Source organism: Mugil cephalus, chromosome 1 (assembly GCF_022458985.1).
Source record: "Mugil cephalus isolate CIBA_MC_2020 chromosome 1, CIBA_Mcephalus_1.1, whole genome shotgun sequence".
In the NCBI taxonomy this organism is placed as follows: domain Eukaryota; kingdom Metazoa; phylum Chordata; class Actinopteri; order Mugiliformes; family Mugilidae; genus Mugil; species Mugil cephalus.
This window is the reverse complement of record NC_061770.1, coordinates 35,161,224-35,186,973: the sequence shown is the minus strand read 5'-3', so window position 1 is coordinate 35,186,973 and position 25,750 is coordinate 35,161,224. Positions and strand designations below refer to the sequence as shown.

At 43.0% G+C, this 25,750-nt stretch overlaps 1 protein-coding gene across 2 annotated transcripts; it reads left to right on the top strand.

Annotated features, from left to right (window-relative positions):
* The first annotated feature begins 1,742 nt into the window (after nt 1–1,742).
* peli3 (pellino E3 ubiquitin protein ligase family member 3) lies at nt 1,743–25,106 on the top strand. 2 transcript variants are annotated; one of them, XM_047609627.1, is made up of 7 exons: nt 1,743–2,254; nt 15,873–16,073; nt 18,327–18,456; nt 19,015–19,116; nt 19,224–19,496; nt 23,172–23,360; nt 24,294–25,106. In XM_047609627.1, exons 2-7 carry the CDS (start codon nt 15,901–15,903, stop codon nt 24,891–24,893), a joined length of 1,467 nt encoding a protein of 488 aa, XP_047465583.1. In that variant the 5' UTR covers nt 1,743–2,254; nt 15,873–15,900; the 3' UTR covers nt 24,894–25,106. The 2 variants fall into 2 exon arrangements, with proteins under 2 accessions (XP_047465583.1, XP_047465575.1); XM_047609619.1 differs by having other exon boundaries at nt 1,744–2,254; nt 15,876–16,073.
* Nucleotides 25,107–25,750: the final 644 nt, after the last annotated feature.

Sequence of the window (25,750 nt, the reverse complement as noted above, 5' to 3'; positions counted from 1 at the left end):
CATCAGGGAGTCGTATGATTGGTCCCCAATTTATTCTGCAGCAGGACAAAGAGCCCAAACATACAGCCAAGGAAGTTTTCTTTGAAGTGTTGGCATGGCCCCCACAGAGCCCTGATCCTATTTGTGGAAAATTCAAGATCAAATTCAGTTTTTACGAGATAAATGTCTGCATCTCTCTCCGTCAGTACCGGTTGTGCTCATGTGTCTTCTCTCTGTATATTTGTGTCTCTGGGTGGTGCTGCTTGTCACTTGTCCACCTGCGACTCATCCGTCAATAAAGCTCCTCGACTACTTACAGTGTTCCTCTGTCGTCCTGCAGGTTTTTCCTCGTCTGCCTACCTGCCACTCCACAGCCACATATTACTCCCACTCCAGTGGGTTCTTCACCTCCACTACAGTTATGAAACAGAGCTGCTGTTGAACTGCTGCCAGCGCTCTTTGTTATGTAGACGTGCATATTCATATACGGTCCAACGAGCAGCGATACACATCGATCAGCCACAACATTACGACCACGGACACGAGAAGTGAATAACTATTGCAGAAAAGGGTGATCCGACTTTTCCACAAAGTTTAATTTAGAGAATATACCACTAGTTTATTTATTACATCAGGGTTATTGAGACATTCAGACTTAATTATGTTCAAAGCCACTAAAAAGTAATAAAATATGCACTGGAAACTTAAACTGGATGTTAATGATTAATTGTTTTGATCTTGTAAATCTGTAGCTGTTTGGGTTTTTGTTGTTGTTTGTTTGTTTGTTTGTGTTCTTGGTGCAGGAGGCTACTGAAAATCAACTGTATGTGATGTCAAACCATCTTTTCTTCTTTTAAAAATTTTCAAGTAGGGGGCTAAGTCAAGACAAGTATAAGAACCATTTTCTTCTTGCTGCTCCTTTCCAATCATGGAGGTGTTGATTTCAAAATGTCGACACTGTTTTGGAGGCACAAGGGAGACCTGCACAATATTAGGAAGGTGGTCACAATGTTATGGCTGACCGGTGAATGTTGTAGCGTGGCTGTCTGCTACAGGGCCTGACTATCACCAGATGGCACCAGAGTAACGGGTGTTGACAATGAAGCAGGGGGCCAGAGATTTACACCATGGGAGTTTTTCTGCTGCACAACATTTAAGCTCAGGATGACGACTTTTTGGATTTGGGGATTATAACAAAACAGCTCCGCTATAATAAGCCAGTAGCTGTTATTTATTTCAACCATGTAACCTTCGTCCTCTGGGCTGTTTGACTGTTTATAAAGCATAGGGGGTCAAACTCATTTTAGCCCAATTTGACCAAAAGGGAGCTGGACTTAGCTAACATAACAACACAATAACCTACAGTATAAGTAACGACAACTCCAGATTTTTTTCCCCCATTTGTTTTAGTGCAAAGAAGAAGAACGAGTAAATTAGGAGAATGTTTACAATAATAAAACATCCTTCATACTGTGGACCAGATTAGACCCTGTGGCGGGCCACCTTAGGCCCAGGGGCCCTATGTTTGACACCTGTGTTTTTAGTAAACTTTTTCTCAACTTATTTGCTATAAATAGTAAAAAAAATCTTTGCAGAATTCATGAATTACGTGGCACAGAAACATTCGTGACGGGTTGAATTTGACTCGGAGGATGACGGGAAGGTTAATAAAATAAAAAAATAAATAAATAAAAAAGGACACACCTCCTGTAAGGGATACCTACCTACCTACCTACCTACCTCCTCGGGGATGTTTATTGTGGAGGCACGACCTGGGGCCAGTGGCGCATTAGGACGTATTTGGGTGGGATCTTTGAATTAGGAGTTGGGGATTTACCAGGATCATTTTAAAAGCAATGTATTAAATATATATCATTTTTGATCACATAGGGGAAAACAGAAAGAAAGAAAGAAAGAAAGAACGAGATAGAGAGAGGAGGGAGAGGAAGACGTAGGCGTGCCACCGGGTTGTCTGCTTCTATATCCGGGAACGTCTCCAGTGTAGCGCAAGCGGAGGAGAGGCGATGCCACCGCTCCTGATGCTCTGCGCGTCTTCGTCTCCTTCTCCTTCTTCCTCCTCTTCTGCTTCTGCTTCTTCTTCTCCTTCTCCTTTTTCCTTTTCTTTCAAGCTGCCCTTTACGCTTCCCAGGCGACACGGGGAGTGACGGACGCGCACGGACACGCGCACGCGCACTCTTTCTCTCATCCGCAGAAGGAATAACGCACGGACAGATCCGAGAGAAGGTCCCGGACCTCCGTTGGCGAACATCAGCGGGTACGGGCCCTGTTTTTATTCCATCTCTCCGTCTCTCTTTCTCTCCCGCATCACCCCCTCTCGCGTCTCCATTATCGCATCATCACCATCATAAAAAAAAAAAAGGGAGAAAGAAAAGAACAGAAAAAGAAGGAGTAGATGGCGAGTTGGCCTGTTGATTGCTCTGCTGCTCCCCCGGAGGGAGGTGATGGAGGCTGAAGTCGCCCCCTTGTTATTTAGATTATTATTATTATTATTTATATTTTGGATGAGTTTATTACATTTATTCGAGGTGTTTCAATCCTTATGGGGTAAATGGGTCGGTTCAAATTTAAAGAGGAGAGGATTGGTTTTTATTTATCACCTCGAACAAATCTGCTACGATTTACTGAACGTGAAAGGAAAAAATATGTTTATGTGTGTGTGTGTGTGTGTGTGTGTGTGTGTGTTGTGGTGAATGGAAAGGGTGTGCGCCAGTGTGTGTTGCGTGTTCGGAGGAATCCCCCCGTGTACAAATCGAGCCTTTTTAGAAACGTGTCTGTTTATGTCACCAGGAATAAAAAAGAAGACGAAGAAAATGAAAGACAAGTGAAAGCTGCCGTCGTTTGATAAACACGGAGAGAAAGAGATGTCACATATTTCCTTTTATGAGGCAAAATCAAGTTACTACATCACGTCTTAACGGGGAGAAAGAAAAAGACGCGTCCGTACGCGCAAACACACACAGCGTGGCCCCCCTAAAAAAAAAAAACAAAACAAACAAACAAACAAAAAAACGCAATCCTCTGCAATCCTTCCACAGACAGACCGTGAATAATAAGAGGGCACTGAGGCCGCGTTTAAATCCTCCTGTAGCTCAATAATAACTCGTTGGGGCCCACGTATCATCTCTTCATTGCTTCTAGAGGATTCCAAATCCTCTCTCCTCCTTGAAGAGGAAGGAGGAGGAGGAGGAGGAGGAGGAGGAGGAGGGGGTTGAGGTGGGAGCTCAAAATGGCTCACAACGTAAACAGTGGCAGCGGTGCATCCATGTTCCCCATGACCTAACCATATATTAGTTTCATTTGATTTATTTATGTTTTTGCAGAGTAATGAGTTTGTGAGTTTCCGGGATGTTTATATGACGGTAAATTACCGTCTCTGCTGCGTTAGTGAACGTGATACAGTTAAAGAACTGCGGGACACAGACACCGACGTACGTACAGTCTGGTTCACTCCTCCCAAACACTAGAGGGCGCTGCGTCTTTTTTGTACCAGCCGGGTTAATTTTTGTTTTCCACTTTTGTTTCCACTTCCAGCTTCACTTTCAACAATGGAGACTGAAACTTTTGCAGATTTTTTTGTCTAAGACGAGTCGTACGAAACGTCCTCAGTTAACCTTTCCTCCATGTGAACCGTCTTTATTGATCCAAAAACAATCATTTTGATAATCGTGAAGATGTAGAAGCAGACGGAAAATAAGTAATAATTTTTAGGTCGCTAAAAGAGGATCCTAAAGTGGAGAGGATGTCTGACCACCATATGGAAATAAAAATAATAAACTGTAAACATGCTACTAGCAAGCGGGCCGGTCACAGCTCTTATGATCTGCGTTGCTGTGACGTCTAGACTCTGTAACCTACATACGTAGCCTACGCCAGTGTGAGTCATTTCTACTTGTACCTGGCTCACTCTGTAACAACTCCACCCAAACACTAGAGGGCGCTGTTTTTTTTTTTTTTTTTTACTTATCAGGTTAATTTTTGTGTCCACTTCCTGCTTCAGTTTCAACAATTGCGACTGAAACTTTCGCAGACTTATCGTACAAATGTTTGAATCTCCTCAGTTACTGATATTTTATTGATCCAAAATAATCAATTAGTAAATTGCAAAGATGGCGAAGCAGCCAGAAATACTAAAAATAATAATAGTAATAATAATAATAAAATAGGATCTGCAACACAATCCAGCGCGTAAACACACACAGTGGAAAAGGTATAAGAGGGAGGTGGCATTTACATGTGTACAAACACAATGTTCAAACTATTCAAACTAGAAAGTTAGAGCGTGCAGCAGTGGCTGAGACCTACAGGGAGAACGAAGAGATCGGAAGAACACTGGGAAGACGACACAATGTCAGTTTTAAAGGGCAGCTGTTAGCTTTAGCTTAGCATAGGCGCTGTAATGTAGCATTACCAATTAGCCAGTCGTTCGCAAAAGTGATAAACAAGTGATAAGAATTTTCCTGATTCCTTTTTGTGGTCTGTACATTCACTTTGAGTAGAAATGCTAATGCAGTTACGAAGGGATTGTCTAAGGCTTAGCTCTTCAATGGTGGGTTCGTGATCCCTAGGGAATCTACAGACTCCTACAGTGTCACAAACTCTTTGGTTGATTAGACATTTTTCTATATTTTTTATTTTTTTTCCTAAGTTTTCCCCCCACAAAGTGAAATTTCTTTAAATACACATTCATTTGATCCAATATATTTTAGAAAAGGGAAGCAGAAGACGTTATCTTTCAGTCAGCACTGTTTCAAGCACAAAGCGCCACACTAGACCCGTCAATCTAAACCTCCTGCACAGAGTAGGCCCCGCCCATATAGCTGCTGAGCCAATCACAAGGCTGGGTATTACACGCTGACTCCGTCGGGTTCCCCAAAATTGGCCAAGATCCTATTCAGTCCCCAGGTGAAATCCTAGACGCACGCAGCAGTGTTAGCAAAAGAGAAGCTAACAGTGCTTGGTTCATATAGGTATGTTGCACCTGTGTATTATCTGAATAGGCTAATATTGAATGCAAAATGATAATATTGGTTTATTTATCACTTTTGCGAAGAACTGGCTAATTGGCAATGCTACATTACAGCGTCTGTGCTAAGCTAAAGCTAACAGCTGCACTGCTGGATTAGGACAATGCCTGGACAGATTTAAAAACGCTTTTTCCTCACTTAGCCAAGTCTGGAGAATACGCCGAGTAACTAAATTTCACACAGGGGTGGCGTATCCCTTTAAGTAAAAACTATAGTACTGCTGTGACCTAGGCTATTCCTCATTGATCCAAAACAATCAATTAGTAAATTGCATAGATGGAGAAGCAGCTGGAAATACTAAAGAGGAAACATGCTCACAGCTTGTGGACGTCTAGTTATATTTCTGTGGAGGTGTCCATCAGCTATCAGCTCCTGCATTAACCTAACCCAGAAGTCTGATTTAATGCTTGAGCCTTTACACGTACAGGTGTTGCATCAAAGACCTTGAGTAAAACTGAAACCGCCTCTTCCTCTCTTCTCACAAATGAATAGCTGAATTCATTTGCAATAAAAAAAACAAAACAACTGCATGTTTACTCTGAGTTGAGTGCACTCAGGAGGGTTTGGAGCAGCAGCAAAAACACTGTGTCGTGCATCCGTCCGTGCACTCTGAAACTCCAGGTAGCGCTAACCTACACCGCCGAGGGTGTTAGCGGTTAGAGGTTGCTACGTTTCAGACAAGATCGGTGCAGCTGCATCTTCCTGCTGGCTTTCTGCCAACAACATTTGCTTGGTCTCAGTGTAGCAGTGTTCATTGCTTTGTGCGTCTGTGGAAGGTTTCAGACTAGTTACAAGTGAAAACATGTCTTCTTTCCATCCAAGCTTTTTCCTTGTTCTCTTGGTAGAAACTGTTCTTTATGCACCAGAAAGGTGGTCATAATGTTATGCCTGATAGTTAAAGTTGCCGGAGTTGAAGGAGTTTTCTGAGGGTGCGACCAAGCTGTGATATTTGTAGCACTAAGCTGATGGAACTCTTTAACACCTAAGCCTCGGTATGTCTGCATGGACTAACTTACTACGCAAATGCATTTCAAGGAAACTCCCTGTTTCCAGAAACTAAATCCGTGTCAAGCAGATAGTTCACAACCTCAGTAGGTCGGTCACCCCAGGAAATACTCGATTATTCTGATGTGGAATTTCTTACGAAATGTCCATTAAAGTGTCCTCATAATTTGGATATTTCTTCCCACATTTCAGGTGGAAATTTAAAGAAGATTCCTCTCCACATTGGTATTACACCTTTTCAGTATCTTATCCCTAAAACATCAGGCCACTGTGATGTGAAATTTTTGGAGTAAATGCTTGTATAATATCTCAAATATCTCAAACACACGGTATTTTAAGGGCTCTTTGCATTGAAACAATCAAAATGGTCTGATATTGGGTCTGATTGAGTGCATTACTTATTTGCTTTAATATTGAAGGACGCTGCGTAGATAGATTTTAACTGTAAAACGCTTTGAGAGCCTACAGGTAGAAATGTGCTCGATAAATGCACAGCTCAGGATCCATTTCAGTTGCGTGCAGCAAATTAAAACTCTAATCCTTAATCCTAACCCTAAGGCCTAACCCTAACCCTAAGTGTGTGGAAATACTTCACTAAAGATGAAGCCCACACTACTGTGACATGTCAGTGCTGGGATACAACTAAAGTACTACTGCAGTGCATCTGAAAAACATCGATTTGTCAAAGTTATTAGACCTTTAGTTGCAGTACAAGGAGGCGGCTTCAGAGAAATACACTCTTAAATGCTATTGATGGTGCTGCCTGTTTTTATACAGGCTATACATATCTGCAGCTCACAGTACATAGCACAGGAGCTGTCTGTCCTCAGTTTGTGTATTCAGGTCAAGAATATAGATTTCATTACTTTCTACTGGATTTTCATTAGTGACGTCATCAGAGACTAGTCGGTGTCGTATTAAAAAAGAAGTCGTGCAACAGCCTTTCTGGACCTTTCTGCAATATTTTCCGTACAACCCTTGTCATATTCAGTTCAGACAAAGCTTTTCTTGACCCTTCTGACTTCTACTGAGTGTCATTATGTTCTCAGATCTCATTTACATGCACAAAGACACCCAAATAATGCGATTGGAAATTGGTTTTCACTGGCATGTATACACTTAATCTGAGTTTAACTAGACAACGCTTCACCTGTGCGCTCTCCCTCCACCATACGTAGCGCGCACATTACGTACTGTACTATTATCCATGTTGTTGTTGTTTGAAATCCTCCAGTTGTTTGTCAAAAGGAAAAGGGGCCGTATTAAGCCACTGAAAAGACACATATCGCCACCTAGTGTGGAGTTGGAGGAGGACGTGTTCCCGTCAGTTGTTGGATTTAAACTGGGACAAGAACTGCAATCAAAATGTCGAATTTTGAGCATGGCTCCCTTAGGCTGCGCATGTAAATGCACTGATTGTGATCATAAATGAAAGTGAAACTAAACGTAAGACCTAAACATCCGCCCACAGATAAAAAAAAAGAAAGGTTTCGGTGGAAGTTTGTGAAGTTGAGATTTCTGGAGAAAAGAAGCTGCCGTTAAGGTAATGATGATGCAAGACTGAGGAGACCCAGGAATTTGTTGAAATGAAGTTAGTTACACCCTTGAGATGTCACAAAGGTCTTCCAGACAGAAGCACAACTTCCCAGGGTTCAGCCACACTTTCAATTTTGTCCATTGTGAGTTACGATAGTTCAAAAACCGCATGCTTTAACGGATCGCTGACAATATGTTCAGTTCTAAAGGGTTAATTAAATAAAACTGCCTTGAAATTGTTGCCCTCAGCTGTGTTTTACAGGCCATACGTGGATTTTGGGTGGAGGACACCTATTATGTGATACCGCCTCTACATGTTTCCTGGAGTGAGACGTGTGGGTGGATGCTTGAAAACTGCTGATTCATTTCCGGTTATTAGAATTACAAACCGCACGGCTCCATGGGACAGTTTCGCAACCAGTTGTCATCCTTAGCGTTGCATAGCAACAGGCATGATGTAAGTCCCTTCTGTGACTTGTGCGGTCAGCACCGGACAGCGATAACTGAGTCACCGGTATCATTCACAACTGGAGTTGGGCCAGAATGCTGAGTGAGCCGCACCCCGACACATACACACCGTGAGTCCAGTGCCTGGGCTATAATTTAGAAAAGCACTGAGTCGGTGTAAACGCCCCGAGAGTGACCTTCAGGAGGCTGTGGCTGGTGTGTACCTGCTGTCTCTTGGTGGTTCATGTGCAGTGACACTATCTAGTAACGAAGACAAGAGGCCTAAACATTCGCTTTCGCTTTCGCCTGCACTCCCAGGGTCATGTGAACCAGCTTCTTTGATATCCAAATAGAGCTGGCGAGTGTCATGAGTCCATTTCCTCTAGCGCTTCCTCTTTTCTGTTCTGCTCTTGTCGCTGTCCTGTATCCCAGACAGCCGGGTTGTTCAGGAACAGACAGGACTGCAGGACACAGTTCATCGCCACCACACAGCAGCCAGCACAAACAAACAAACGTGTGTGTTTCTGTCTTTGGAATGACTTTCCTCTGACATAATGAATCCACCTAGCCCTCTGCCCCAGCCCTCGCCGTCTCAAGTAATTGCACCTTTACCCTAAACAGCACAGAAAAAAAGGGCCCCACAAGGACAAATATTATCCTGTACAACTTAAAAAACACACACACATACTTTTGCACATTAAATCCTGCAAATGTGTCGTTACGAATGGTTAAAATGACGCCACGTTGTTGTCTTTAGGCCAGTTTTGCATGATAAAGGACATTCATTAGAGCAAGGGAGCGTGTTGGAGGGAGTGCAAATTAGCTAACCAAGATGCTCTAGCACTCAGCTCTAATTTGCAAATGCTAGCATAAAAAAAAACACAGTAAACCAAACCCTGCTGCTGTTTTATAGACTCAGATGCAACGTCTTTTTTGGACTTCAACAACATCACTCCTACTCCTTGCTACTTTGTTAGCATATGCTGTTGTTGTTGCGATCACGTGGGTTAGGGTCTGAGTGGAGCAGAGTCGGCTTACATCAGAGATTTTAGATGCAGACAGATATAATTTAATATCTAACAATTTTTTTTGGCTATATTGGCTATGTTGTATTGGCAAGAACTTCACGATACAATACGTATCACGATACTTGAGTCACGATACGATACATTATTGTGATATTATGATACTGCGATATGTTCTACACAGTTCACTGAGAAATTTTAAATGCAGCTTCATCTCATGACAGTGATAATTAATTGGACAAAGTCACGATTGGTCCAAAACTTGACTTTTTCTTTTAAAATCGATATCAAGACATTCAAAATCAATATTGTATCGGAAGAAAGAATATTGTGATATATTGCCATATCACAAATTTTTCCCACCCCTAATCCAAAACAATCAATTTTTGTTTGAAATAAAGTAAAGCAGAGACACGCTCTTGTAGTAATGCGTAGCTACATTTTTGAGTAGGTGCAGGCCAGGATACGACGTTAGGATCTACGCTTTTGCTGTAGTTGATTTCCCCCAAATTGTTTTATTATATAGTTTTGGTCAAAATATGATAATTTTTAAGCGTCAGTACAGATATTTCTTCATTTCCCAACACTGTGAACGTCTCAAGGTCTTCCACAGGTGATGCTATCTCAATGAAACCTTGGTTTCAACTTTGAACTATATGTATCAGCTCGAATCGTATGAAGATGCTTCACAGTCGACGCCGAAAATCTGCAGGAATATTTAAAAGTCTAGAAGCAAATCCTACATCTCCATAAATGATATTCAGGGGGAAAAAAATAACCGAGTAGAGTCAGAATGTAAGCAGAAACAGAAAAGACATGAAAGTAGCAGAGGCTGTATCTGGTTGCGGGGGAGGGGGAACCGTTCATAACACGACTTGTAGGATATGAACAGTACAAAGTGTTACGTAACGTGGAGGATCTGGCTCTCTATCGCGCTCTCAAATATTAAACAAATAAATAAATAAAATACTCTGGCTGCTGCGTATGCATTGTTTGCTTTTCAAATGGATGCAGCACCAAGTGTTCAGCGACTGGAGCAGACGTGAGGACAGAATTAGAAAATCTTTATTTAAACGGGTTGAACTGGGGGGACAGTGTGATTAGTTCTGTTATGAGGCCATAACTCACCCAGAGTTCATTTGTCACCGGGGGGATATATTTAGCTCTCTTTTCATTTGTTTCTGGAAGAGACAAATTCCACTCTTCCTTTCTGTCTCTCTTTCCTTTTCTGTCTTTTTTTATTTATTTATTTGTTTATTTTCCCACACACACTCACTCCTCTTTCTCTGCAGTGGGCGGCTACACAAAGCTCGTAGTGGAAAAACCAGAAACATATAAAACAAAAGCGAAACAGAGTGAGGGGGATTAAGGTTGAGCTATAATATATAATATATATATATATACATCATGCACTGATCAGCCACAACATTAAAACCACAGACAGGTGAAATAAAATAACATTTAAACCATCTTGAGACAATTCAAGGTTCTGCTGGGAAACTTCTGGACCTGGTATTAATTCATTAAGGTCGACTAGTCTCCGATGACGTCACAAATAAAAACACAGTAGAAAGTAATGAAATCTATATTCTTGAGCTGAATATATATATGCTGAGATCAGACAGCTCATACACTACATAGACCACGTCCACACTTTACGAAAACAATCTTTTTTTCTCCTTGATGTTGTTTTTGAGAATTTCTCCATAAAGATGGATCCACTGCAAACACGCATCTAGTTGTAGAAAGGCTGTAGTACATATCCCAGGCCTATGTGTGGCGCTGTAGGCTGTAAACATATTTAATAATGCTGTAGAGGTTGAGCTTTTTAACATGGGGGTCTATGGGGATTTGCTTCCTTATGGCGCCTCTAGTGGCCACTCAAATGAACTGCAGTTTTTTGTACTTCTGCATGAGCTTCATCGCTCAGACCTGGAGGTCAGTCCAGACTATAGTTCATAATCCTTTATAGCTCATGGTAGTGGCAAAGCAACAGTATATATTAACCTAGCCACCCAACATGGGTCAATATCTGATGCAGCGCCATCACACGCCTGCAGTCCACCATTGATGCTGTTGTTGTTATGAGATGTCGGGCGCTAGCCAGACTAGAGGGGTGGAGCGATGACATCATCATGTTCGTATCAGGCTCCATATTTTTTTTTGTTTTTTTCAAAAAGGTGCGGTTCCACTCACCGAAAAATTCATCATGACGGTCGGCAGAAACAAGGTGGTTTCACCCAAAAAATCGTATATGTGCAGATATGTATAGCCTGTATAAAAACAGGCAGCAACTTAGTACCATCAATAGCGTTTAATAGTACTCCACAGGGTGTTGTTAGATGGGATAGTGTAGCCGGGTTATTTCTCTGCACCTAAATAGTCTAATAACTTTATCTAATAGTTGATGTGCAGCCTCCTTCGCTCTCATTTGGTGAAGCTAGCGTTAGCAGATGCCTTTTCAGATGCATTGCAGTAGTAGTTTAGTTGTGTTTCAGTACTGACATGTCAAGGTAGTATGGGCTCCGTCTTCAGTAACACACTTAAGGTTAGGGTTAGGCCTTAGGGTTAGGCCTTAGGGTTAGGGTTAGGCCTTAGGGTTAGGCCTTAGGCCTTAGGGTTAGGGTTAGGCCTTAGAGTTAGGCCTTAGGCCTTAGGGTTAGGCCTTAGAGTTAGGGTTAGGCCTTAGGGTTAGGGTTAGGCCTTAGGGTTAGGCCTTAGGGTTAGGCCTTAGGCCTTAGGGTTAGGGTTAGGCCTTAGGGTTAGGCTTTAGAGTTAGGCCTTAGAGTTAGGGTTAGGTCTTAGGGTTAGGCCTTAGGGTTAGGGTTAGGCCTTAGGGTTAGGGTTAGCAGTTAGGGTTACTTTGCTGCAACAACCCACTGGATTCCTCACCTGTCTCCTGGGAGGCGTCCATGTTTTTATTGTCACGTGATCAGAGACTAGTCGACTAGTGCATACAGTCTGTGCTGCATTGTGATATAAAGTGGTGCGCTATTGTTATTTGTGTAGTGTCGTGTAACACCACCGCTTGTTTCACTCTTACCACTGGCCCCTGCTCATATAGACTTCCTTCCTCTCCATCTATTTCTCTCCATTATTCTCCCCTCCCTTTGTCTTCCATTGTCAGACAGTTTCCTTTGTTTCATCACTCCCTCTTCCTCCTCTCTCTACTCCCTCCCTCCCTCCTCTTCCAACCCGTTAGGATGTGGCTGTGGGTTGATTAGAAAATGCATGGCACAGAACAGGCAATCCATCACCCTGCCAAAGCGCGCTGCCTCTGCGCATGCGCCTCCCGACGAACATAACGAAACACTCACACAGACACACACTCCTCCTCCTCCTCCTTCTCCTCACTCCTCCCTCCTTCTCCCAGATTCCTCTTCTTCCTTCATCACCCGCACAGATAAATTCACATTTTTTTCCATCACTCCCCCCTTGGGAGACTAGCAGCATCTCACACGTTTCCCTTCTTTTATTTCCTTCCATCACCTCTCCCTGCCCTTCAAACCCACTCCACCTCCTCCTCCTCCTACTACTACTACTACAATCCTCCTCCTCCCCCTCCTCCTCCTCCTCCATCTGGTCTCCGCTCATCCACCCGTGGCAGTCATGCCTCTTTTGCTTTAATAGATCATCCTCATGGTAATTCCGCTCTCTTGGACCATTCACAGTGCAGAGAGTCAGGAAACTGCAAAGGAGGCGTGACATTTACATTGAAATATGTTTTAATCACATCATTGTTGTACCTTCCCTATTGTCCACCGCGTCAAATTTCACCTGTATCGGACCTTTCTATGTCGACATGGTCGGCGTATCGTAATTAGAACAGAAGATGTTGACTGGTCACACAGACCGGGGACGACAAAGGAAACAGTTGGACCTAGTTGGACATTATGTTGTGCAAAGACGAAAAGACAAAAGAATATGCAGTGAACACATACACCAATCAGGCTTAACATTATGACCACCTTCCTAACACTGTAGGTCTCCCTTATTGGATCCAAAACAGTTGTGACTCATCAGAGAATGGACATGGGTCCTGAATGTTGTTAGTGGGGGGGTCTTTGGGTTGAGGTGAGGGGTCTCTATTGTGGTCTATGGGGGTCTCATTTCAGGTAGTTAGTATAATGCTGGGGCAAGTTCAAGGGTCCATTTTTTCGCTTTAGTTATTTATTTGATGCCATAAAACATCTGTAACAAGATGGATAGAAGGTATCCAGCATTCTACAATGGACGCTGTCTCAATCTTTGATGCTCGTTTGTCCTATGGGTTGAGGGGAGAGGCCTCTATGGTGGATCATCCCACAGATACTTGATCAGTTTGGGATCTAGTGAATTTGGAGACCAGGTCAACACCTTGTGCTGTTCTTCATGATTTATTTATTTATTTTTGAGTTGTTCTTAAAGCGCATGTGTCAGGCTGCATCCTGTTGGGGATGGCTGCTTTAAACCATCAAGGAGTGTCATTGCTATGGGGTGGGGGTGTCTGGTCTGGTCTAGATGGGTGCTACATGTCTAAGTAACATCCGCATCAATGAATGTCAGGTCCAAACGTTTCCCAGCAGAACACTGAATTGTCGCAAGGTGGTTTAATGTTATTTACTTTTCCTGTTGTCATAATGTTGTGGCTGATCGGTGTAATTGTTTGGTCCTTCAACAGGCTAATGACTGGTTATCTGGCTTGTGACTTGAACGGCGACTCCTCAGAACTTATTTCCAGAGAGACAGGATCGACAACGTGTCTCTCAAAGAAGTTTAAAGGAAATTAGAGAGGTCAGAACTCTTGTGGTGACTTCATCACCTTCACCGGTTAATCAGAAGCTAATCGGGCGTGGGAACAGAAGCCGCTGTATCACAAATGCTTTGTTGCCGCACAGATTAAACAAACAGGAAGCTAGAGGAGACCATCCAAATTTGGAGTGGTGTTTTCGGTATTATTACGTTTACGTTTCCCACAGTGATTATCTAATCTGCTCGAAGGGAGAACAAAGCTTGTTGTAGGGCTTTGTCATGCTTTCACTTACCACCTCCACGTAGGTGTTGTCGCCCACTTTCCATTAATAATAGGCTTGAGCATTAAAACCTGGCTCAGAACCTGTGTGCAGACACAAGAGCCTAGCTTTATTTGACTTGCTTTAAGACAAAACGGCCTCAAAATATTCAGTGACTCATCTGTACGTGGTAGATTTGATAGTATTTATAATTCCTCTACAAGCTTTGAAACGTAACGAAGCTGTAAATGAAAGGCGGTCAATGTTAAACTGCTCCACCTTTCTGTTTGCAGCACATGTTCTTCGGTAAGAAGATGTCAGCTGATTGCTATCTGGTCTCTGTGAGCTATGAAGGTGACACATTTGCAGCATTTGCAGAATGCTCTGCCCTATTAGCGGTTATGCGAGTTCAAACCATTAAATGGGTTCAGAGTTGCAGGTGTCATAGTATATTAACACGGGATGACTCTTCTGTAAAGAGTCTGGGTCAGAAAGTGACTTTAAGTGGATGGCACTGTCCACAAACACTGAAGCTGGGCACACACCATGCACCGGATAATAACAAACATTCAGACAATTTAAAAACTACGGGTTGTTTCTGAATGGGTTTAATATTAATGACAAATAAATTAAAGGTACGTGGTTGGTGATAACAAATAGCACTCCTGGCACAGATATGATATGCACAATAATGTGATCGGCGGTCTTCTTAATTTGGATCAGCTGTAATGTACTAATTGAGCTAGTTTCACACTCAAAATACAAACCAACATGCAGCTGTGATCAGGTCAGCCGAATGAATGTCTTTACATGTTATGGTACAAGTTCTTAAATTTGAGTATTTACTGATACTGATGCTGTCTCCCCTTCAAATGACAGATCATGTACAATAGATGCACCAATGAGATTAAACAGTAAGACACAGAGGACAGGGTGTGCACATGTTGACAACATAAGAATGTAAGGACAATTACCAAACAGTCTTTGTATATTTGACATCTCTGAATCATCTTGAAAGAGAGGTTATGCATAGGGAGTCAAGCCAGACCAGCTCCTCTAAATGAGAAACCTAAGCAAGTAGAGCTCCCCCTGGTGGCTGGAAGCTGCACAGCACAATAGCTGTGATTGGTCCACTTGGTTGTAGTGCGTTTGCGTTTTAGTTTTCAATAAAGGTGGAACACATCGAGGAAATGTTAACTGGGGGATTGGCAGCAAACGTAGGGTTAGGGTTAGGTAAGACTTGGGCCTAAAACAAAAACTCTTACCTACACGTCAAACAATTTTGGATGTTTGCTTTAATACTGGTGCGTGTTCAAGATATTTGACACTAAAGGAACATCTGTAATAAGGTGGATAAAAGGGACCCCTGGGACCTACAAAGGTTTATGTTTGTAAAATGTGCCAAAAGATAACTATATTTTTTTATTTTTTTTTGTCCATCTGACCAAATAAAAGTTCTTTACGACTCTGGCTGAGGGTTTAGACTCATTGAGCCGACGCTGCAGTGGATACCGTTCCAATCTCTGATGCTTACTTTTGCACAACCATAAACTTCTTAGTGCATTTATCATCATCAAATTTGCATCCAAAATAAGTCAAGAAATTCTTGTGAGATTTATGTTTTGTTTTTCAAGGAGGCCATTGATCTCCATCTGACTTTTCTCTGGTTTCTTCCCATTGTTCTTGTGCATGTTCACGAGTGAGATTACAAAGTACCGTTTTGTTTTACTCATAGGGAGGAACAACTGATATGAGGACATATCATCCAGCATTTTATAGATATATCCAGACACATTTAAACTGAATTTCTGACTCTTTCTTTCTCCCTTCCCTCTCCTCCCCAGCAGCAAGCCCCAGTTGCGGCCGGTGGGCATGGTTTTGGAGGGTAGCTCAGAGGCGCTGTGTCCCCCCCCATCTCTGGAGTTGCGCCCGTCCTGCAACAAGAGCCAGCCCTCGCCTCTTCTGGGCTCAAGCTCACAACCTCACGACGGAGTCTTCCCTGAGGACAAGGAGCCTGTCAAGTACGGCGAGCTCATCGTCTTGGGGTGAGATGCCGATGTGTGTCGTCTGTAAATGTCTGCCTGTGCTATTCTTCATTTGCTTCAGTCTAATCTGGTTGAGTAGGAACCGCAGATCATCATTTGTCATTTCAACCATCGGCTCCTGGTGATTATCAGCAATTGTGCCTGTAGGAATTTTGTAGGTTGTGGATCTGGTCCACAATTTTCTACCATGAAGACCTGTAGTTTGTGGATTTATATTTCCACAGAACAACTAAATACAGAATATATAGGAACTGTTAAAGTCGTCAATTAAAATACATCTTGGCCAGAACAGGCAGAAACCTCAATTTAGCCAAACAGAGTCAGAGTAAGCAGACTAGTTCTTGAATGGCGGGTGTAAAACAATCACAAGCATTCAGAAAAAACATAAAACCAATGACATCTTGAAATGCGATACACTGGGCAGATGTAAAAGAGGTGGAGTATTGTATTTTAAACTGAATTGAGTTTTACTGAATTTATGAGCGACCAATCTCAGGTTCAGGGGCTGCAGCAGGAAAACCTTTTGGACCTGGCATTCATTCATTGGTGTGGATGTTACTTAGACATGTAGCACCCACCTAGACCAGACCAGACACCCCCACCCCATAGCAATGACACTCCTTGATGGCAGCAGCCACAAAAACACTTTAGGAACAGCTCAAAAAAAAAACATGAAGAACAGCACAAGGTGTTGACTTGGCCTCCAAATTCAGTAGATCCCAAACTGATCAAGCATCTGTGAGATGATCCACCATAGAGGACCCAAAGCCAGACACCACAGGACCCCCTCAGAAGGCCTAAGCTGGTCATTATATGTCAAACTGTATCTCAAAATATACATTTAAAGAAAGGACTCAAGCCTTAGTCTTGAATTACACCCTCCACCTCTGAATGAGGATGTTGCCGCTACGGACGGTGATAAGAAAATAGCTCATCTTCACCACTGCAGTTAGTCACTTGCTGGCTTTGGTGACGACATATAGGCTCCATCTCTGCATCTTAATTTTCTGCATCATAATCCCTACACCCTACAATTTTGGTTTTGCCTGTGCTATTTTAGTTTTGTAGTAGTACAACCGCACTGAACTACAACCTTTCTCAGGAACACCAAAGAAAAAACACACCAAGACAGACACTATAGATTGCATATATAAGAAGAGAAGGAAATCACTCCCAAGGGCATGGTATGGTGCTATTGCTGGCCGAGACACAGACATATGCTTTCCACTCCTCAGCTTATTGATCCGTGGTCTGATGGTTGATGCGAATCGTTTGGAGAGAAAGTAGATTACCTGTCCCAGGCATTTTACAACATCCATTTAATCATAGCTTCTCGGGGGCCAGAGGAACAATTTGCAGTGTGTGTGTGTGTGTGTTGTTTGTTATAAATGCAAAAATCATGGCTGCTAATGCCGGACCGCCTAACTCATCCACAGTGTGCTCACTTACATGCATATTCCTTGTATGCAAACCAATGAGGCTAGTGGTTAGAGAAGTGGCAGCCATTTTTGATTTGGTGTGAACACATTTTGAAGCAACATTTAAATTCTTAAAAAAGTAAATTGTAGACTTTCAGCTTGAATGGTTTACAGTACTACTTCATATTTGGACTTGTACATAAATGCCTGGGATCAGATCACTTATCAAATAATACTGTACTCCCATCACTTCATTACAGTTGTTATGATGAAGTGAAGATCTTAGTTTTAGCTCGTCATCGTTGTTTTAGTCGCAGAAAAAATGGTCGTCGACGAATATTTTTTTGTCATGGTCAACGAAATTGTATAAACAAATAAACTTTTAATGGAATAATTCTATGGTTTTTCTCTGTTCTTAATATACATGGTTGATAAAGAGGAGCAGGGGTTAGAAACTCATACAGAGTAATTTCTTACCTCACAGATGGAACCATGTTCACTACAGATAAGGGAGTGAATAACAGGCGTGATGCTGATTTGCATTCAGGAGGCAATTTAATAGAGGAACTAGTTCTGTTTTATTCAATAGACCAAAGGCTATTGGGGACTATAACCTTTAAGAAACAGTATTCATTGTTTAAAAATACTGTTGGAAGTGGTCACATGTGGAGTTCCACATGGATCAACTCTGGGACCCTTACACATCAACTAAAAGTCATTAAATGTAGTTTGCAGTTTGTTTTTTGTTGTATTCTGATGAGTCTGCATTGCTAGACCATAGTCACATGCACCTACATATTTAATTCAATTATTCTCACCATTTTGTTCTTCACAGGCACAATGGGTCACTGGCCAGTGGAGACAAAGGTCGCAGAAGAAGTCGCCTGGCCCTTTACAAGAGACCCAAAGCCAATGGGGTCAAACCTGATGTTATCCATAATGTCTCAACTCCGCTGGTGTCAAAGGTTAGAAGTCACCTTTTAAAAGAAATCTGTAATTTTCTTTGCAATTGGAGTCTAAACAGCGACCAGGATTCAGCTGGACTGTGTGAGGAGTGTCAAGTAGAGTAGTGCTTCACAGTATTTACGGTTTATGCTAAATGCTAATTATAAACTGTATATTCAAGGATTTTTATTTGTCATTCACAACCATACAGAAGCATGAGATGGAACAAAATCATGCACTCAGGTCCTGGATTATTTCCCATAAGTAACTATAGTACATAGGTACTAAATAAAAACAGTATAGATACAGAAATGATAGATAAAAACAGCATGAATGTGTGGAATTCACACAGATCCACCAGGATCTAGCAGTCATACATTACATACATACAGACTGATCCGTATTGTGATATATCCTCTCCTTCCATGATCATAATAATGATAATTCAGGTAATAAAACTATAAATCACGTTTGTCTAGAACAGGAGACGTCCTCTGAGCCCATTTGCTCCGCAGGCTTCGAGACCTTCAACTCTCCTTGTCGTGCGACCCGGCTAATATCTTTTTCCCATTTGGCAGGCACTCAGCAACAAAAGCCAGCACAGCATCTCGTACACACTGTCACGGAGCCACTCTGTCATTGTGGAGTACACCCATGACACCAACACAGACATGTTCCAGGTTAGTGTCAAGTGCACAAACACTTTCTCTTCTTATGCTGTAGTGAACGGTTGCATATTTAAGTCTTTTTCATCAACAGTAACTACATGTTCTCCTGGTTTTTGTAGATCGGCCGGTCCACAGAGAGCATGATTGACTTTGTGGTGACGGACACAGCGGGCAGCAGCAGCAGCGGCGGCGGTGGTCAGGGCGTGGGCGCGGCGGGGGACGGCGGCGGTGGAGGTGGAGGAGGAGGTGGTGGCGGAGGAGGAGGAGGAGGCCAGTCGGCCCAGAGCACCATCTCCCGCTACGCCTGCCGCATCATGTGCGAACGCAGCGCTCCCTACACGGCCCGCATCTACGCCGCCGGCTTCGACTCCTCCAAGAACATCTTCCTGGGGGTGAGTGTTCGCTTTTTTCCCCCGTGGGCGGCAAAAAATGCTCAGGGACTGGTAACCATGGAGATCGCGGCGAGAGCGACAGCAGGGGACATGGCTGTGCCACCCACATGAGACATGGGAGCTGTGAGGACGGCCTCGGGATTGTGTTAGCGCACGTGACCCGGCATGAAACACGAGGCAGAGTTCTCCAGCAGTCTTGGTTCAACCTTCCTATCGTCCTCCAGGTCAAATTTGACCTGTCTCTTCCCCGTCTATAGCACGTAATCACATATATGTGGTCTACTGTGGCCCATGGATTCTGCAAAGAAGTGCACAGTATTATAGTGACTAGTTTAGAAAAACGAGGGGAAGGCAATATAAGGGTCTTCCCAAGCTAAATTATGCAAGATTCGTTTTAAGTTAAACTCAAGAAGGTTCAGATAGTTCAGATAGTTGGTAGGGCGGCCGATACTTGGAGTGTTGGTATCGTTCCTATACCAAGTAAATACAAGGCTAGTATCGTCGATCATGCACTTTGAGAAAAATGTCAGGGTCTTACGAAATCTTGTGGGGAAACACGGTTATCGTAATGTTTCATACGTTTTTAATATCATGATATGTTCTAGTACAGTGACACCCAACCACTGTGCTGGCGGAAAATTATCCAATTTCACTTAATTGGCCCGAAGATTATCATTGGTTCACTGCAAATAATTAGTCTTTGTTGGTCTATCTGAGCAACATATAGTGACAGGGAGAACAATTACATCCTTATCCACTAGATGGCAGAAAGTAGATAATTAACCTGTATCTACCTGTTGTCATTCAAACAACAGAATAAGTCATGATGCTTCCTTGGAGCAGGGATGGACGATTCTGGGAATTTTGGTATCGATCTGATACCAAGTAAATACAGGGCTAGCATCGGCGTTACCGATATCGCTCTTGCCGCGCACAGACTTAGAGAGAAGCTGTTCTTGTATGAACTCCTGAGAAGTAATTTACTGGACGCACAGAAAAGAAACCGTAACAAAAGTATCTCATCACTACATCTAGTATCGATTTGATGCTGATACTGGCCTTGGTATCAATACTATCGATATTTAGATCGATACGTCCTGACCCAAATGAAGGTCCTAGTGTGAGGAGTGGTCAGAAGAAAGCAAAAAAGATGAGCTCAAGACAATACAATGAAGGTTCTCTTTCCTTTTCATTTACTTTTACTGGGGAACCAACTGAGCTGACTCCTCTTGTGTTATTTATACTTTTTGTGACATTTTTATCTGGTGCTGTGTTGTGGGATTTTTCTAAAGTAATGTTGGTTGACACTAGTAGATCGTCTGTTTATTCAGTATTCTATATTTTTGACTCCTGGTGTTTGGTTCAGTGTAAGACCTTTTCTTTCCACAACCACCATGCTGCTAGCCTTTACTAATCCTTTTTATTATTTAAAAGAGAGTCAGATATTCTTCTTTATATAAATTTCCTAACTCGGTCAGAGACATCTGGGTTAACACAAAGACCAACAACAACGTTTCTCATGGATGCATGACTTCACCCCATAAAAGATTCATCGGGACCTCCCGTAAAAACAAACTGACTGCGGCATGTGAAACCCTCAGAACTATCGAGACTACGTTTCCACAGAACAACTATTATACGGCTAATTAATTATATTGGGGAGAATCTTTGAGATTCTGGTGAATTTCCAGCAGCAGTCATGATACTGAACATCTGTAATCACATATAGCACTCTTCACCACTTAGTGGGGTATTATGTTCACGTACACAGGAAGTGTATGGGGTTCCATTTGTCCCATAATTAGACTGATCAGGCATAACATTATGACCACGCACCTGATATTATGTAGGTCTCCCTTGTTGCAGTAGACCATGACCTTGCATTTCTACCATATTCTGTGATTTAGAAACATTCTAGACGGTTCCAGGAAGGTTCAGTCCTTCACATACAGCGGTGTCTTCATAGTGTAATTTAAGATCAGGATGTAAACGGTGAAGTTGCATCAATTAGTCAAGTCAAAATGTGGCATTTCTGTTTTAACATTACGTATTAATGTGAGGAAGGTTTCCCCTGAGGTTTTGACTCATTTGTTGAAGCTCGTGCTTCTTGTATGTCATCATTTATTCACAGTCTGTTTTCATTGTCACAGAATATAGAAATATCATAATCCCAGTCCATGTTTTTGACTCAGTCTGTCTCTATGTTGTCTCTTAGGTGCTCCAAGATGAGGCCAGTTATAGTCAAATGAGCTACTTAACTACAGGTTTAAGTAGGGAGTTATGGAGAAAACTGTAGTGACTAATCAAACAAGTCTGACATGTGAAAACTTCCCTTTGGTTCTATCTTTCCGTGGCTTGATTTGCTTATCGTACGGAATGAACATTGGAGACATAGCAGTTTAAATATGTTTAAATATTAATAAATATGTGACAATAAAGAAATTGTTCCTGTTTCGTCATTTCATCATATTTATTAATATTTAAACACATTTAAACTGCTGTGTCTCTAATGTTAATAGCAGTGCGACCGGATACCGTAATAACTGTAGTCTAAGCGCAACATTTTTTCTTCTCATTCACAAAACGTTAAAATCTGGGACATTTTCCGGGACAGCTTTAGCCGGGGGACAGGTCATCCAAAAACGGGGACTGTCTGTCCCCAGAAATCGGGGATGTCTGGTCTGGTTACCGGAGGATGTGGCTGACTCATTTGCTGGCTCTGGTTTGTAGTTGTACTTCGGGGGGTGGAATAAATCTTTTGTGTTGCTATCCTTAGCCTTTATATTTTTTTGCAAACCTTGCATGTGGGACAAGTTTGTTCCACATGCACCTTCAGATATCTGAACCAGCTCCACATTATTGATGAGGAGCCTTGTTAGCCACAATTGAGCTACAGCTGTTGAGTACGACATCCCAACCATCATATTTATCGTGAGATGGCGGATTGTTTTTGGCGTTTCATTGTGTACGATAAGTTTTCGCCCACTACTCATGCACAAACAACTGATTTGCACCTTAGCAAAGAGTTAAATTTGATTATGATTGGACTCGTCTTTCAGTGGTTTGCTAGCGTGATATTTTTAGCTTCGGGTCAACATTTGGCATGATCAGTAATTCACATATTTATTTGTGTTTAGTGGATGTATAGAGCTACTAACTAAACAATGTGGAACTTTGGTGCAGCAAACCTCTACAAATGGACTCCTAAATCAGAGCTGTGGAGAGTTGGTGGATGAGTCCGTACAAGTCACAGCGTTCACTTTAAACTTAGGGTTAAAAAGTGCAGCTTAAGCTTTGCTGACATGTAAAAGGTTTGTCGGTTGTTTGGCCTTACTCACTGATACTGCACATATTTATTGAGCAAAATCCCCAGCCTGGTGCAATTCTGCTGTTTCATTCCATCTGGGCTATTTTTTTGTTCATAATCCAGGCTTTCTTTCTCTCAGGGATGAGGTTATTCTTAGGCGTGGGTGCATCACTGTGCGCTAGTCAGTACAGTAGTCATTCTGTACCGAGCTAAATATAGCAGCAGAGAAAAGCAACGCTAGCGTTTTTGGTCTTTTTTTTTTTCCCCCTCCAGCCCCCACTGAGATCCACCTACACTATCATCCCGCTGCGCCTCCCCATTGTTTCCCTAACATTTATGTCTGCCTTATTTGTGTGGCGGTTTCTCAGGAGCGGGCTGCCAAATGGAGGACATCGGACGGCTTAATGGACGGCCTGACCACCAATGGGGTGCTGGTGATGCACCCGGCGGGGGAGTTCGTGTCTGAGCCGGCTCCGGGCGTCTGGAGGGAAATCTCGGTCTGTGGCAACGTCTTTGCCCTCAGAGAGACACGTTCAGCCCAACAGAGGGGGAAACTGGTAAGGGGAGAGGGGGCTGATGGGATACATTTGTCATATTTTGGCCTCACATGGCGCTGAGGTAAGTGCGCAAGAAAATTGGTCCGTCACGGCAGCACAGTCCCGACTATCTACATGGCTGTAAATTACATTCACACACAGTATATATGATGCTAGCTGCTATTTTTAGCCTTTAGTCTAGATAACTAGCTAGCACAAGGCTAGGTCGATGGTTTTGAGATCAAGGTTCACATTAATGATGGTATGACTTTATTTTTTCTATATAAAATCTTGACAAATGTCAAAGGGAAACATTGACATTGACCTCATTACATAACAGGGAAATCAGTTGACATCCAGTTCTTCCTTTTAATTTTCTTCTCTCATAACTCCCATAACGTTTTTGTGCACTGGGGAAAAGGTGGAGTTTCCTCAGTGTTTTCCTGATCCTGTGATGGAGCCATAGGCTGAGCACTGTGGCATATTTTAACTCTTAATCCAGCTTTATTCTCTGTTATTGCCACTTCTCTATGGGTGAATATTTGTTAGATGTAGCAAACATGGCGCCCATGAAACATGTGACCAGCTCAGAACCAATCAGCATAGAGGGACAGCTCAGACGGTCCATTCTCTAGTTCAAGACAATACAATGAAGAGTCTCTTTCCTTTGTATTTACTTTTAGTATCAGTCTCATCACACTAGTATCGATCCGATACCGATACTGGCCTCGTATCGATACTATCGATATTTATATGGAGTGCGACAGCAGTGACAGTGATGGATAAATTCTCTCTAATATACTAGTTGCTCATAGTGCCATCATGTGGCGGTATCAAAGTGTAACACTACGACGTCCTGCAGATGTGTTCACAGCTTCATTCTCTCGATAATAACGATGTTTCCATCCCATCCCTGGTCTTCACAGCGCTAATTTACCATCTTCTGTTCCGAAGGTCGAAAACGAGTCAAACACCCTCCAAGACGGCTCTCTGATCGACCTCTGCGGGGCCACGCTGCTGTGGAGGACCCCCGCCGGACTGCGCCACACCCCCACCCTCAAACAGCTGGAGTCCCTTCGCCAGGAGCTGAACGCCGCCCGGCCCCAGTGTCCCGTCGGCTTCAACACCCTGGCCTTCCCCAGTCTGGCCCAGCGCGAGATCGTCGACAAGAAACAGCCCTGGGTTTACGTCAACTGCGGGCATGTACACGGATACCATAACTGGGGCTACCGCAAGGAGAAGGGCCCCGCCGGCCCCGGGGGCACAGCGCCGGCCAGCACTGGGGAAAGGGAGTGCCCCATGTGCCGGAGAGTAGGCCCCTATGTGCCCTTGTGGCTGGGCTGTGAGGGCGGATTGTACCTTGATGCGGGTCCACCCACCCATGCTTTCTGTCCCTGTGGCCACGTATGCTCAGAAAAGACAGTAGTGGGGTGGAGCCAGATCCCGTTACCACACGGCACCCACGCCTTTCATGCTGCCTGCCCCTTCTGTGGTACCTGGTTGACAGGGGAGCAGGGCCACATCAAACTCATCTTCCAGGGCCCCGTCGACTGAAGAAGCCCAGACGTGGACGCCGCTCAGAGGAAAAGTGTCGGTGGATCGTACAGAGGGCCTGCAGACTAAAGACTAAAGAGTGCTACAACCACTGGTGCAGGAGAAAGATGGTTGACATGATGGACTGAAAGCAACATGCAATAGTAGATGCCAAGGCTTCACATCAAATATAAGGTTTATGGAGAATGTGTAAATAAATTGTGTTGAAATGAACATGTCTTTAGTTATTTTTTGTTCTCCTTTTTCTTTTTTCTAAGCCTCCACGTTACTCATAGGGTTTGCACCTCAAACAACTCTAAGATACACTGGAGTTCCTGGACCTGGAGGGCAGAAGCCCATTTAATTTCCCTTTGATTTTTAACCCAAGAATATTTACATGATTCGTTAACTTAGGAAAGAATACAACACAAAGACAAAACTGCAAGTAGTGGGCATCTGCGATCCATATCTAATGTACGTAAGAACCAAGCGTCAACTTCCAGGTCTGAACAATGAAGCCCATGAGGAAGTGCAAAAAGCTGCAGTTCATCGAGTGGCCACTTGAGGCTCCAAAAGGGAGCAAATCCCCATAGACCTCCATGTTAAAAAGCCCAACTTCACAGTCATTATTAAACATGTTTACAGCCTGGTACAAAAAAATATTGTGGTGTCAATAGTTTATTTCACTACTCATGACAACTGTACAGGGGTGAATCTTTTTCTAACTCGATCGTTTATTTATTTATTTTTTTATTAAGGTTTAAAATTCAGCATCATTAAGGGAGTTCCTGCTTTGAGTTAGCTTACCTTTGAGGTAACAGGTAGCGGAGAGCACGACCATCCACGTCCAGATTTGGAATATCCGCGTCGGTGGAGTA